At 37.7% G+C, this 13,943-nt stretch overlaps 1 protein-coding gene across 1 annotated transcript in view; it reads left to right on the top strand.

Moving 5' to 3' along the window:
- LOC148948705 (uncharacterized) overlaps nucleotides 1–13,409 on the top strand; it is a 159,840-nt gene extending 146,431 nt beyond the window's left edge. The window contains exons 9-10 of the mRNA XM_089094617.1: nucleotides 278–389; nucleotides 13,184–13,409. Coding sequence (XP_088950743.1) covers nucleotides 278–389; nucleotides 13,184–13,336 — 265 coding nt within the window. The 3' untranslated portion in view covers nucleotides 13,337–13,409. The remainder of the gene's footprint in view (nucleotides 1–277; nucleotides 390–13,183) is intronic.
- Nucleotides 13,410–13,943: the final 534 nt, after the last annotated feature.

Here is a 13,943-nt window from a genome sequence, read left to right as displayed (position 1 = left end):
TTTGAGTAAGGATCTTTGAAGTTTCCGTCTCTGAAGCAATTCCACAAGCAAAATCTTTAATAAATTTTTTCGCGAAAACTACATCCGGCTGTAAGAGTTACATTAGGTAAGCTTTCTTTAACAATTAGTTGCTTAAAACCCGAATTTTATAAAGAAAATGCTTACAAAATATTTTTGCACAATTGTTGGACTTGGAAAAATTCCGACTTGATTTCCGAATTTAGTGAACAAAAAAATTCTTTGTTGCTGGGTTGTATTACAAATGTTCGATTTTCAGGTATCAGATGGCTGAAGATATTGATGCTCAACTGAAAAGGATGTCAGAGGATTTGAAAGAAATTATTGAACAGATTAACTCAGTTAACAAACAGCAAGACCCTAATGACCCAGTAAGCCGGCCATTTCTTACTTTGTTTTCTTTATATCTTAACTAGAATAAATCAAAAAATTTAGAACCTAGCGATAAACAAAATGAAATGAAAAAAAAACGTGGCAGACACAGTGGCTCCCACATTCTTTAGATACTGAATTTTAAACTTCAAAATTATAAAATTTGAAATCATCTTAGGGGAAGGTGGGGCTTTTTTCCCAAGGCCCCCTATAAGATTTACTCTTATTAGTCTTGCCAGAAAAAACTAAACATCGATTCTAAAAAAAACAAAACAAAAAAAAACAAGATCTTGACTTTTGCCGTAAATTAGTTTAAAGAGCAGTGAAGTCAAATGGAACTATATTATGACGTGAAACAATAATTAAAATTGAAGTAACTTATTATAAATTGCTCACGCTGTAGTACATTTCAATCCACTGAATTTTGATGTGCCTTTACAGCATATTTTTAGTTTTATCTCCAACTTATACAATATCATAATTAAGTCCATAGCTATGATTTGAATTGATAATGATGCACTTGGAGGTTCTATGGAGTTCAACATGGCAGTAAAGAAAAAAAAATATTTAATAAATATCTGAAATTTTAATATTATATTTACTAATGGTGTTATAGGAGCACCAGTTCGGTAATTTTGTTCCTGTGTTGCCGATTCAATTGTTGTTAAAATGTGGTAAGCCTTTAACCTCTGTGGATTTTATGCAGTGTAGACCTAAGGCCGGATTAATGAATATGACATTACAATTGGGAAGATGGGTATAGTTCGTGTTTTGGGCCGAAAATGGTGCTTTTGCTTTTTCTTGAGCCAGACCCTAGAGTCTAGAAGCTGAAATAGAGTTGTAGAGCTTATGTCACGGAGGACAATCTGAAATTATTGTTCTAAGTCTTTGTTTCCCTCCAACACACTTCCCTCCTATCTCCAACTTCTTAGCAGAAAGATGGCCATATTGTATCTTGTTTAAATTGAAAATGTCAAATTATTTTAAACTAATATGGTTTGAGCCACAGAAGGTGTCCCTGGTTCTTTCAACACCTCCGCCAACTTTTTAGCAGAAACTTGGACATTTTGTGCTTTGTTTGGAGTGGAATCATATACGGATTGTTGGTTTGTGACTGGAAGCACGTTGTTTATGATCAGAGGCCTAGGGCCCATATTCTTCTAAGTCTTTGTTTCTTTGAGCCATGATTGGCTTTGAAGTGGACAGCTCTGTTCAAACTGGCACAAGTTATACTAATTTCTAAAAGCGCTTAAGATGTGCAACAAGGTGTTCAAACTGGCACAAGTTAGACTAAATTCTAAAAGCGCTTAAGTTGTGCAACCGTTCCTTTGCATCATCGCCAAAAAGTTTTCTTATTATACTAAATAGAAAATGCATAGATCTAAAAAAAAATAAAAATAATAAATAAAAAAAAATATAAAAAAAAGACTTCCACAGGTCCAAAAGTGTTGCCTTCTACTTTTTCAATAAAATATCTGTTCGTGATTTCAGCTAAATGTTTTATTTCGCTTTCTTCATTTAGGACTGGGACAGAGATTTGGTATCACATATGCCTTCGAAAACTTCTATAAAAATTGAATTCAGAATTCTATATTCTCAGTTCTATAAAAATTGGAGCTTGTCCTCTGCACCTTTCTTATTTATAATATTAGAAAGTTGGCCCAACTTTTGGATAATGCCTTTGCACATGAGCTAAGTCCTAATTTGGTGCAAAAACAAGCTAGTTCCAGATTCCGTGCGAAAACAAGCTAAAGGGACTAAGTGGGCCCTGCCCCTTCTATCCTCCCCCTCCCTGCCGACTTCTTGGAAGGAAGCTGTGCGTATTGTATTGGGGTTGAAACAGAATAACACAAGCATTCTTAACCTGTATTATTGGGGCACAAAGTTGGTCTAGGACGCATGACCTGAGAACTGAAGTGAGGCCATAAATGTGGTGCCTTGTTTTAAGTAGAAGCAAAGAAGTATTTTTTAATCAGGATTATTGAAGACATAAAGTTGATCTGTGGCCTTTCCTTCCCAACCCTATTAAAGATTTTAGAACTCTATGATTGGAGGACTAAGGCAAGGCCTTTCCTTCCCCACCCTATTAAAGATTTTAGAACTCTATGATTGGAGGACTAAGGCAGGGCTTGGACCCCTCCAACACACTTCCCTCCTATCTCCAACTTCTTAGCAGAAAGATGGCCATGTTGTGTCTTGTTTAAATTGAAAATGTCAAATTATTTTAAACTAATATGGTTTGAGCCACAGAAGGTGTCCCTGGTTCTTTCAACACCTCCGCCAACTTTTTAGTAGAAACTTGGACATTTTGTGCTTTGTTTGGAGTGGAATCATATACGGATTGTTGGTTTATGACTGGAAGCACGTTGTTTATGATCAGAGGCCTAGGGCCCATGGCCCTCCAAATCCAAATCCCTCCCCACCACCAAATTTTCAGGAGTAATGTTAGAATGTTTTTGTTTTGTTTTGTTTTTTTGTTATCGATCGGCTGGAAATTTGTTGCGCAAGTGTGTTGGGCAAATGGGACATGAAGCTGGTGGTTTTCAGAGGTGTACTCTACAATGGGCGCCCATAAGCTGAATTTTAGGGGTAGGTGCTTACCTGGCCTAATCTTCACTTCCAATGCAAAAATACAAGGCAGCATCATTCAGCCAGGGGGGAGGGCTAGAGCCCCCTCTGCCCCCCACCCCATATGGGAACCCATGTACTCTACTTGCCTGAGTTTTGAACTAAAGTACTTAGGTCTATTTGAAACATATTAGGGCAAATAAATTGGGCTAAGGGAACCCCTACCTTCTGCATTAAGGTACCCTGATTCAGTTGAAATATGTTAAGCAGGTACCTGTGACCACGGAGACTAAAAACATGAAATTTTATATTATTGATCTATACAGTCCTTGCCTAAGTTTCATTTTTGGGGGATTTCTTCTCTATCAGGGAGAATGACTTCTAAGTAAGATTTTAAATAATGATGCAAGGCAACCAAGTACTTTCACGATTATTGTTATAGTGTTTATGTGATTATCCCTTGGCGATAGAAAGAATCAAATTGTTCTTGCCATCAAATACATAGGGAATAAATAATGCATTATGTTTCGAGGCAAAGTAACGTAGTCTTAGCGTGCAAATACATGATATTCGGAAATGACAATAAAGAATAGGTTAGTCTTGTGTTTGAGGCAATGTAATACAGCATCAGCTTGTATAAATGACGCATTTTAAAAGTAACAGCATTGATTTGATGTCAGGAAATAAATAATAATAGTGATTAAGGAACATGTCATCTTTTTTTGAAATGTTCCTATTAAGACATGATTCTTTTTAAATATTAAGGGTCGATGGCTACGGCATATAATCGACGTTAAGACACAAAGCGAAATCGTTTATCCCGCAAGACGGAAAATTGCCTCCCACCATGGGAAATTCCCCCAATATGCAAAATTGAGCAGCCACAAAGAAGGTATAACAGATAAAAATAATGAGGAAAAGAGGGAATTTCGGAATATTCCATCAATATTCCAACATAAATTTAGAATATGTGGTGTAGAATGTCTTATAGTGTTTAATTTTAATTCTTTTTCCGTGTTTCTGGGGTGCTGAATTATCATAGCACGGTAAGATAGTTTAACATTGGGGTTTCGGGGGTGATGTCAACGTCGAAGGTAAACTTGTTAGACATTTCGAAGTTTCTGTGTTAAACAGATATCTCAAAATTTAATTTGATATCATAGGAACTAGAGAAGGGCCGGATAGTGGAAAAAGAACCGAGAAAAAGATTGCCCTCCAGTAGCATTCAGCCTTTAAAAAGGACACAAGATCTTTCTTTTTTTTCGAATGATCCCCTTCCCAAGTTTCTAAAATAGCTACTTCTAGGTGGAGTGAGTGAGAAAAAAGGTTTTGGACTGCATATTTAGGCGAAGAAATTTTATTCTGCATTGGGGTCCCCTTTGCCCAAAGTTTTATATAAGTTTCAGGCCAATCGGAAAAATTCAACGCTTTTTTGAGCTCCTCTTCTTAGAGGAGGGACCATCCCTTTGAATAATTTTTTGTACATCAGTCCCCTTGGCCAAGGACTTTCGGCTATAAGTTTCAAATTGATCGTAAAAAAGGTTTTTGTGGCTCATTTACGGGCCCATGACCCCTCAATTCCGACATCAAAGTATTAATTATCTTTTTGACCAAGAAAATAAACCCTGAAATTTTCACGCCACTGGACTATCAAAATCAAACACCCCCCCCCCCCCTCTCGGTTTTCCGCTATTGAATATATTCGTAAATAACTGACAGTTCGCATAATTTACAACCCTTGTCCCAGAGGCTTGGGGGTTATGTTATTTTTGGATGCAAATTTATTGCTATTTTCAACTATTCTGAACACAATGAGTACATCGAAACGTTGATCAGATGTCCTAAGGGGTTACAAAAGGACCAGATATCAACAAAAAGGCTCTAAAACTCTCAATATCCGATCGATTGAGCAGCCTCCGCGGTTTCTACGAACACAGAGGGAACAGCCCTCCTCCTATACGAAATAAATTCTGCTCGGTTTAGGGTTTAATGTTACTCTTTAATTTGATAATAAATTACGTAGACGAGAAATATTCTCAGAGATTAAGAGGCCTTAAATATCAATTCTGCATCCATTCCCCTTCCCCAGGACTAATTGTATGTTTATCCAAAGATCCAATGAGAGTTAGAATGTTTTGGCCTTAAGATGCACTCTTTGGAGCATCCGCCTTCCCCTTTCCTCACCTACAAAGCAATCCACAACCCTTCCTTCATAGTAGCTGATGCGCACTTACACAGCATTGCAAATAACTTTATGAAATATGAAGAAAATTAGCTTAGTTAAATGAAGCTTTAAAATAAATGTCAGAAACATTTTTCTGCAATAAAAACGTAGATATCACCATGCAGCACCCTTATTCAGGCTTAGTCTAAATTATGAGAGATGAGAAATTAATTCATATTCCCCCCCCCTAACCTCTTCATATATTTTTGTGAAGGCTCATTGAGATCTAGACAAGTTGGGAATTGAAAATGCGCTCTTTTAGACATCTGGCATCCCCCCTTCCCCCGACTACACAATAACCCACTGCCCCTCCTTTTTAATAGCTGATTTGCATTTATACCCTTTTCTTCGTTTATTTTTGTCTTAATTTTCCCTTGGCTTTTCAAGTTTACATTTGGGGAGAATTTTCCAGGGTTGAATTGTCGGGGAGAAATTTCTGGGGGGAGGGATAAGCCGGGCTCCATTCTAAATAACATCAATTAATTAATTTGCAAAATGAGTGGCCAAACTACCGCCTGATTGAGGTAAGACCCTTTGGCCCATGTTGCGTCGTTTTGCCGAACAAAGAGTTGGCAAAAAACGATCTTGGGAGTAAGTCGTTTATATTAGAATTTTGAAAAAAAAATATTAAATAAAGAAAAAAAAGACAAAACTTTTAAATGAGAAGAAAAAAAACACTAAACGATGTTAAAGTGGGGCTGGTGCCTACTGTGCTGTGTAATAGGATATAATTCTCTATTTGCTTGAAATACCATTGATGACAAATTAAAACGATACTAAACTAAACTCAGTTTAATACTGGTTGACACTTCAGGAATCCACCTGAATTACAAGATTGTACTTTTAGTTTTCCTTTGAAAAACTAAGATAATTTAACAAAATATTGAATAGTTGACTCGGAAATGGATCAAGTCAGGGAAGCAAGGGAAGAAATTATGAGATATAACCCTTCTCCTATGTCCGAATTCTAATGTTTTTACGCTTTTTCCATTTGTGTTTTACATGTTCCATCTAAATTGCCTATTTTTATGACAAAGTTCTGCCCCCCCCCCCCCAAAAAAAAATTCACATTGGGGAACATTTCCTGCTCCTATGTCTGATAAAGCGTGTATAAAGGGGTCCTTCACCCTCCCCCTACTTAATGTCAATATTACCGTAATTTCCCCCACGATTTCCATTAATTCTCATGTAATTGTTTTTTTTTTCGCTAACCGACCCCCTCCCCCTGTCAAATGGGAGCCCACTAAAATGTATTACTGCGCAAAAGCCTAATACAGATAGTAGTTAAAATACATGTTTGGTAGCAGCAGAATTCGTACAGATTGATGCAACAAGCAGGGGCCTCAATCGGGGGAGGCATTCCCCCTCCTAGATTTGAAAAATAACCTCTGTATTTTCATTGAAGAAATTGGAAAGAAATTGTCCCTCTCCCTAGGTTTTTGAAAATACATTTTGCCCCCTCCTCCATCCTACATTTTCATGAATTGGCGCCACTAGCAGCAAGATGTGGTTATGCTGTAAATATATCTAGAAAAGGAAAAGGCAACTGATTTTAGTATCAGGAAAGCCTGGAACTTCAGAGCTGCAGTGTAAAAAAAATAGAATTAAATATTTTCAGATAACATCTCTTTAGGACTTTAGTTACCATGCATAAATTACTGGGAGAGGTTTTGGCTGGTCTATAAAATTTATCTTCTTGTGGTTAATGATTTGAGACTAGGATTTTCATATTCTGATTTTTTTTTTTTTTTTTTTTTTTTTTTTTTTTTTTTTTTTTTTTTTTTAGTATTGATCAATGTAATGCTTCTGTGTCAAATAATGCTTCTGTGTCAAAATTATGCATCGATCAAGTATTGTAAAACACTTTCAAGTATGATTTTCATGCTAACCAGTAAGTACGCACCCGGGGGACTTATGGGCCCGAATTCACTCTCCTAATTTCTAGTAGGCAATTTCTTATATTTTCTGCATAATTTACACATTTTTTCAAATTAAATTCTATCTTTTTGTGTTTGGTTCAGTTTTGAAGTCAAAGATTTCAAAAGTTTTTTTTAGAAAATTACGAGATTAAGCTTTTTTTAGTTTTTTTTTGCGTGAGGATATGTTTCGCTGTGAATGCATCTAGAATTCACTCGCACAACCTATTTAAATTTTTTAATGACTGTGCTGCTTAAAGTCATTTTCACTTGATGTACGAGCATTTACGACCAAAATATTTTTTTGATCAGCTGACTATTTCATTTTTATTTTAATATATCTTATATTTCCCCTTCTATTTATTTTCTTTTGCTATTTTTTTTTATCCAGGTTTACTTCATTTCAGTTTGTTGTGGTTTACAGTAATTGAAGAATAACATAATTAGTCCAGCGCCTACGCATTTTATTTAGACCACTTCATTAGCTCTATATTTATCAGCAAAAGTGTGTTTGAGGACGTTACGGATTTGTAAATTCTACTTCCTAATTTGAAATATTACAAGAACTATGGGGCAAGCAGTTGTTTAAGTCAATTTTTTCAAAGCTGCTTCGTTATCTTTCTGAAACTGCTATCTGAAACAGGTTGTTCATTTGTATCTTAGCGGTTTTCTCCTGTTTCTATATTCTATAAAGACAAACAGAAAAAGGTTAATTGTTTTTATTTCAGCTATTTTAATCTGTTTCTGTTTTGCTAGTGTTATACTGACGCTTAATGCTGACAATGTTTGAGAAACTGCAAATCATCTAGAATACACAGTTTTATTGTGTGCCTATTTTTCCTATATTACAGAAAAGCGAATGAGATTTTCTTTTTTTACCTTCGTGTTTTTCTCTGTTTTTTTTTCTGACGAAACGTGTGTTTTGAGCAAAATGGCCATGAGGGGGAGGAGGGAAGGGTTTATAAAAAAAAATTATATCACCCGTGCTTAATTTCAGTCTAAGCCAGTGGCACTCAACTGATTTTGGGCCATGCCCCACTTAGACATTTCTAAAATCCTGATGCCCTCCTCGTGATATTTAATTTTTTTATCCAAGATTTTACGTGTATACCTGAAGGAAGCTCAAAAGGCCATTAACTTGGTATCTAGTTTTGGGTCGCCTCTAGGCTTTTCTTATGCTAGTGAAAAATAACTGAACCCCGTGCAACTGCACCCTCGTGCATCTAACCCTAGATGTAACTGAACCCCCAAGAAACTGAGCTATCATAAAACATAACCCCGTGTAACAGAACCCTCCTGTAACTCAACACCCGTTTAATTGAACCCTCGTGCAACTCAACCCCCCATTTATTTCAACCCTCATTCAACTCAACCCCCACTTAATCAAACCTCTCTGACTCAACCCCCATTCAAATCAACCGCATTCAGCTCCTCCTCAAATCAACAATATAACTGTAAAACATAATTCAGCCCGTTTTGTCAGAGGTGACAAAAGCGGATTCGAATGAAATGGTCTTTATTTGTTGATTAATTCTTTTGTGTTTTTTTATGCCGCTTCGATGTACCCCCCCCCCCCCTCTAAAAAACAAAAATTATCCTTCTGTCCTATATATTTGAGTTAGCGGAGCTTTTCATGTCCTGGGTCCGAACACAATTGAAGGTCATGGTTTTAGCAATAGCTGCACTCTAGTACTAAGAAAGCCATGGCCCATAGTAGCCCAAATCTTAAAAAAAAAAAAAAAATTAAATACGCTATCTTGTAAGAAAGACTTGCTGTTAATGCTGATTCTGGAACAATAGCTATTAATTAAATTAATTGTAGAAGTTTAAAAAAAAAACTGGAAACTTTTAAAAACAGCCGGAAAGGCTGATAAGTCTCCCTTTTTTCGTTTTATTTCTCCAGTACTAATAGGGCAGTAGAATATAGCTGAGAGATGTTTAATGTTATTTGAAAGCTAATATTCACATTTACGTGCTTTTTATAATTTCGCCATGACAACACCATCATAAAATGCCTTATGGCACCAAAAGGCAATTTTAGTGTTATTTCTGGAGTGGAAACGCTTGAAGTCATAAAAGGTCTACCACTGAAATTTCCATGGTCGAAAACCCTTAAAGTTCTGTTTAAATCCTCCTCTTGAATACTCCCCTTCCCAGTCACCTTTGCAAGTTGAAAAAAACTACCAAGTGAAAAAAAATCATCCAAATACAAAGCCGATTCGTTAACAATAGAAGCTATTTATTTTCATTTCAACAATGAAATTAATTACGAAAGAAGTCTTTGGAAATTACGAAAAAATGCTTGATACCCGGACATGTCTTCCTTTTCTTTTCTTTTTCCCCAGCACTAGCCGGTCACTGGAACATTGCAGGAGCACTGAAATGGGTAACCATTTAAAGTTCTCAGAATTAGTATTTTATTTACCCTGCCCTATAAGGGCGTGCGGTAACTGGTGAATGGTTTTGATGCTGCATAGCGTACTTCACCAGAAAGTTCCAAATAAAAAGACGATTGATTCACTACTCAAACTTGCTTACAAGTATAACAATCACTATCGTCACAATATTCTTTTAGAAAAAGTTTTTCAGCGGAAATTTTTGAGCCTGTAAAACTTTTGTTTCTTACCACCTTTCAATTTTTCTTCCAATTCTTTCTAACTTTTGTGTATTCCAAAACTAGAGCCTACATCCTATTAAAATTTAAGTCTGACCAGAGAAAAAAATCCAACGACCCTCCCTGCTCCCCATTCACACATTAAAAGAAATAATTATAATATTTGACCAAGTTCAGGGAAAGAAATAAAAATCTGGTCATTTAGACGGAAACTGGAGGAAGTCCCACTTGAATGAAGCAATTATTGATTTTGCCATGCGTGAAAAGATACACACAAGCAGCATCCTTTAAGAGAAGCGTTTTCATTGGCCGCCAGTCCCAGAAATAGTTACAATCGCGGCTCTGCTGGTTCTTTCTCTTTGGTCTAAATTAGTTTAGCTTGCCCAAATGCGTAATATAAGTTAGAAACTCCGAGCGAATTGAGCTTTTAATCATTGCTAGTTCAAACTTACAGGGTGCGTCCAAAAAGTAATGAGATTTACTCTATAAAGAGGAATTTATTCATCCAATTTTAAAAACACCTCAAAATTCTTCAAAATAGTTCCCTTAGACGTCGATACACCGCTACCAGCGCGATTTCTATGATTCATAGGCTCCCTCGAAGTCAGCTTCTGAAGTTCCTTTTAAGGAGTTGGTTACGGCCTTCTGGATGGCGGCAACGTCATCAAAACGGCAACCTTTCAGGGCGGTTTTCAATTTGGGGAACAGAAAAAAGTTTGTCGGGCTTAAATCAGGACTCTACGGAGGCTGTGATAAAGTTGAAACCCCTATCCGGGCCAGGTACGTCACATGGAAGGCGGTGTGGCTCGGAGCGTTGTCGTGGTGGGGCTTCCATCGATCTGCAATCTCTGGTCGTCTCCTCTTCACGTTTCGGTGCGGTCGCGCAAGGACGTCTTTTTAGAAAGCAACGTTGACAGTTTGTCCTTGAAGCACAAACTCGCTGTGTACCACCCCACGGTTGTCAAAAAAGAAAATGAACATAGTCTCACCTTTGACTTCGCCATTCTTGCCTTCTTGGGGAGCGGAGACCCAATTGTGTGCCAGTCGGAACTCTGGCGTTTGGTCTCAGGGTCGTATTGGAAAACCCATATTTCGTCGCCTGTTGTTATGGCATCTAAAAAGTCTGCTGCACCTTCCACAATCTCAACCATTTCACGGCACAGGACAACTCGTCGTTGTTTCTGTTCATCACTCAGCACTTTTGGGACCAATGTTTCTCATGTTGAGATTCTCGGTTACAATGTTGTACACCATTGACTTGCACATGTCAAGTTCTTCCGCTATGAATTGCAGACTCAGCCGACGGTCGGAGTTCAAGAGTCCTTTAACTTTTGACTCGTTTTCATCCGATAAACTCGTCGAGGGGCATCCAGATCGATCTTTGTCCTGGACTGTCTCCCGCCCGTCTTTGAAGTCCTTGTGCCAACGAAAAACCTGGGCTTTCGACATGGCATGGTCTCTGTAGGCCTGCTCAATCAAGGCAAGAGTCTCTGAAGCAGTTTTGCCCAAGAAAAAGCAGAATTTAATGGCATATTGCTGCTCTGTTGTCTGCTCTATTTTTTACTTTTTATCCCGTGACCAAAATGAAAAAACGCACTTTGCAAAACTATCGATCTTCACTCTCTTACTGTCCAAAAGCGACTGCCGCGGGTTGCGATGCTTTGGCAAAACCCCAATAACCGATAACATCTATTGAGAGTTCTCTGGTGGCGATTGGAAGGTCGCGCGTCGGCCAGTCTCATTACTTTTTGGACGTACCTTGTATTCTTAGACCTTGGGTTGAGTTCAGCTAAACAGAGCTTGATTTAAATATGGGCGAGTTACATACGGGTTGATTTAAACGGAGGTCTAGCTGAACGAAGGTTCTTTTCAATGGGGATGAGTTGTACTGGAGTTTAATTGAGCGAGGGCTCAGTTAAATGGGGTTGAGTTGCACGTGGGCTGAGTTGCATGGGGACCCGGTTAAACGGGGGTTGAACTCATAGGGCTCCAGTTGAACGATGGTTCAGTTAAATAGGGTTGACGCACATTGGTCCGGTTAAACGGGAGTTCAGTTGCACAAGGGTTTAGTTAAATGAGGTTGAGTTGCACGGGGGTTCAGTTGCACTTGGGGTCAGACGCGCGAGTGTTCATTTACACGCACACCTCTTCCATACGATGTATAACGGCAGTGCATCACTTTCATGTTTTTGCTCTTTAAATGCATTTGAATGTGACGTCATTCACATGAAGAATGGCCCTTCTATCCTTCCTCTCCCTTTCAACTTCATGGAAGAAAGGTATGTGTATTGCATTTTGTCCAGTTGAAAGAGGGTTCAGTTAAATAGGGTTGAGTTGCACGTTGGTCCAGTTAAACGGGGGTTCAGTTGCACATGGGTCAGACGCACGAGGGTTCAGTTAAACGGGGTTCAGTTGCACGGGGCTCAGTTGCATTTTTTTTTTTTTTTATGTATTTGAATGTGACGCCATTCAAGTGAAAAATGTTTTTTTTTTTTCGAAATTAAGGCTCTAAAATAAAAACAACCGAAGGGCACAGGTCCTGCCCCTGACCCACCTAAATATTGCCATGCCCCACCGGTGGGGCTTGCGCCTCACGGGTCTTACGGAATCACAGGTCTAAGCGCACAGAGTAGTGGAAGAGCCCTTAAAAAATTTGGCAGTACAACCTTAAAATTTTTGACGACGTATACCTCGACCAACCAAAACACATTCTTTGAAAACAAAAATCGTGTCTAGACTTGGGGACTGTTTCAACCGTAAGACCATAGCGCGTGATTCCCTTGAGTGTAGATAATATTCTAAAGTTGTCACAATCCCAAGGGAATAATCCCCTCTTCTCTCACTATCGGGGAAGGAGTGTCTCGACCAAAAAACTCGAATCTATTTTGACAGAACATGAGAGATTGATTTTATCCTGTTGTCTACTAGTTTATTCAATAATGCTTGTGGTGATTTTTTCGATTTTTAAGAGCTTTCTTTTAATATTTTTCACTCATTGATTCTAATCAACTTGCTTTTTTAACCTTTTTTTCTATAATTAGAATTACTTCGAGTTTTTTCATCCTTGTTGTGTTATGACTTTGTTTTTAAAAGCTTGATTCTTTATCCGTTTTTTTTTTTTGTTCTTGATACTTCTTGCGTCTTCTCTTCGTCTTTCGATTTTTAAACATCTCATAAGTGGATGCTCTTGATGAAATGAGTAACATTTCATTCTAAAAAGTCACAGTTGTTGAGTCACCCTCTTATGTTGAAAAGAACAATCTAGTCTAAACCTCTTATAGCTAGGCTACCTATTTTCTTAATACGAAATTCCAGGTTTTCTTGTGCATGAAAAAGATTCTAAAGTGTATTTTTCCAATCGGTCTTCTCCTGACATGTTGGGACTTAACTTCAAAAGCTTTCATCCTTTCTCAAATGTATGTCAAAATGATAAATTAGTTGATACCTATAGCGTAATTTTTTTTTTTTTAGATTGTTCAAATTAGCAAGATTTTAAACACTCATATAGACCTCTTGAACTATGTGGATCGGAGTGCTACTGAGTTGAAGAACAAAGCTGATCAGCTAGGAAGAACGGCAGAGACTTCAAGAAGGGATCAAACTCGATTCTTTGGTTCTCTTTAAATTTTCCTTTTTTTTCTTATTTTTTTGTTCTTCTTTCTTATTGAATAAAAGTAACCGTAAGGTTTCTGCTCTTGTCAAATAATTCGAACTCTCTTCATCCTTCCAATGGCGACTCAAAATGATTTTGGTATCTAATTGCTTCAAACGGCCGGAACCAAAAGTCACTGTTTCTGTTTTTTAAAGTTCTAAGCATATATAAAAAAAGAAAACTTTCAGTTTCGTAAATTTTGCCACCTATGTCAGCTTTTATAACCTTAATAGCTATAAAAAAAAATGGACTGTTTGCATGGAAAAAGAATATTTTTACTAGGATGTAAAGCACATACTGCTGAAACAGAAACTTGCTCAGCATAGAAGCCGATAGCCCAGAAGGACGCGTAAGAGCTATTAAGCAGTCTCTTAGGCTTTGAAGAACATTCCCGACGTGTAAACTTTTAATCGCCATAAAAAAAATGACCACCCTTCATCGGATATCCACATTTCAATTTCGATAGTTTTTGGACACAAAGACTGGGCGAGTTGGAATTTCGTCTGGGTTTCCAGAGAAACGAATGCAACCAAGAATTAGGCACTGCTCTCATATTTTGCTCCCTTCAATGGGTACAAC

Source organism: Artemia sp. Qi Xiang Cuo, chromosome 9 (genome assembly GCF_049724085.1).
Source record: "Artemia sp. Qi Xiang Cuo chromosome 9, ASM4972408v1, whole genome shotgun sequence".
Taxonomy (NCBI): domain Eukaryota; kingdom Metazoa; phylum Arthropoda; class Branchiopoda; order Anostraca; family Artemiidae; genus Artemia; species Artemia sp. Qi Xiang Cuo.
This window is presented reverse-complemented; position numbering and strand designations above follow the sequence as displayed.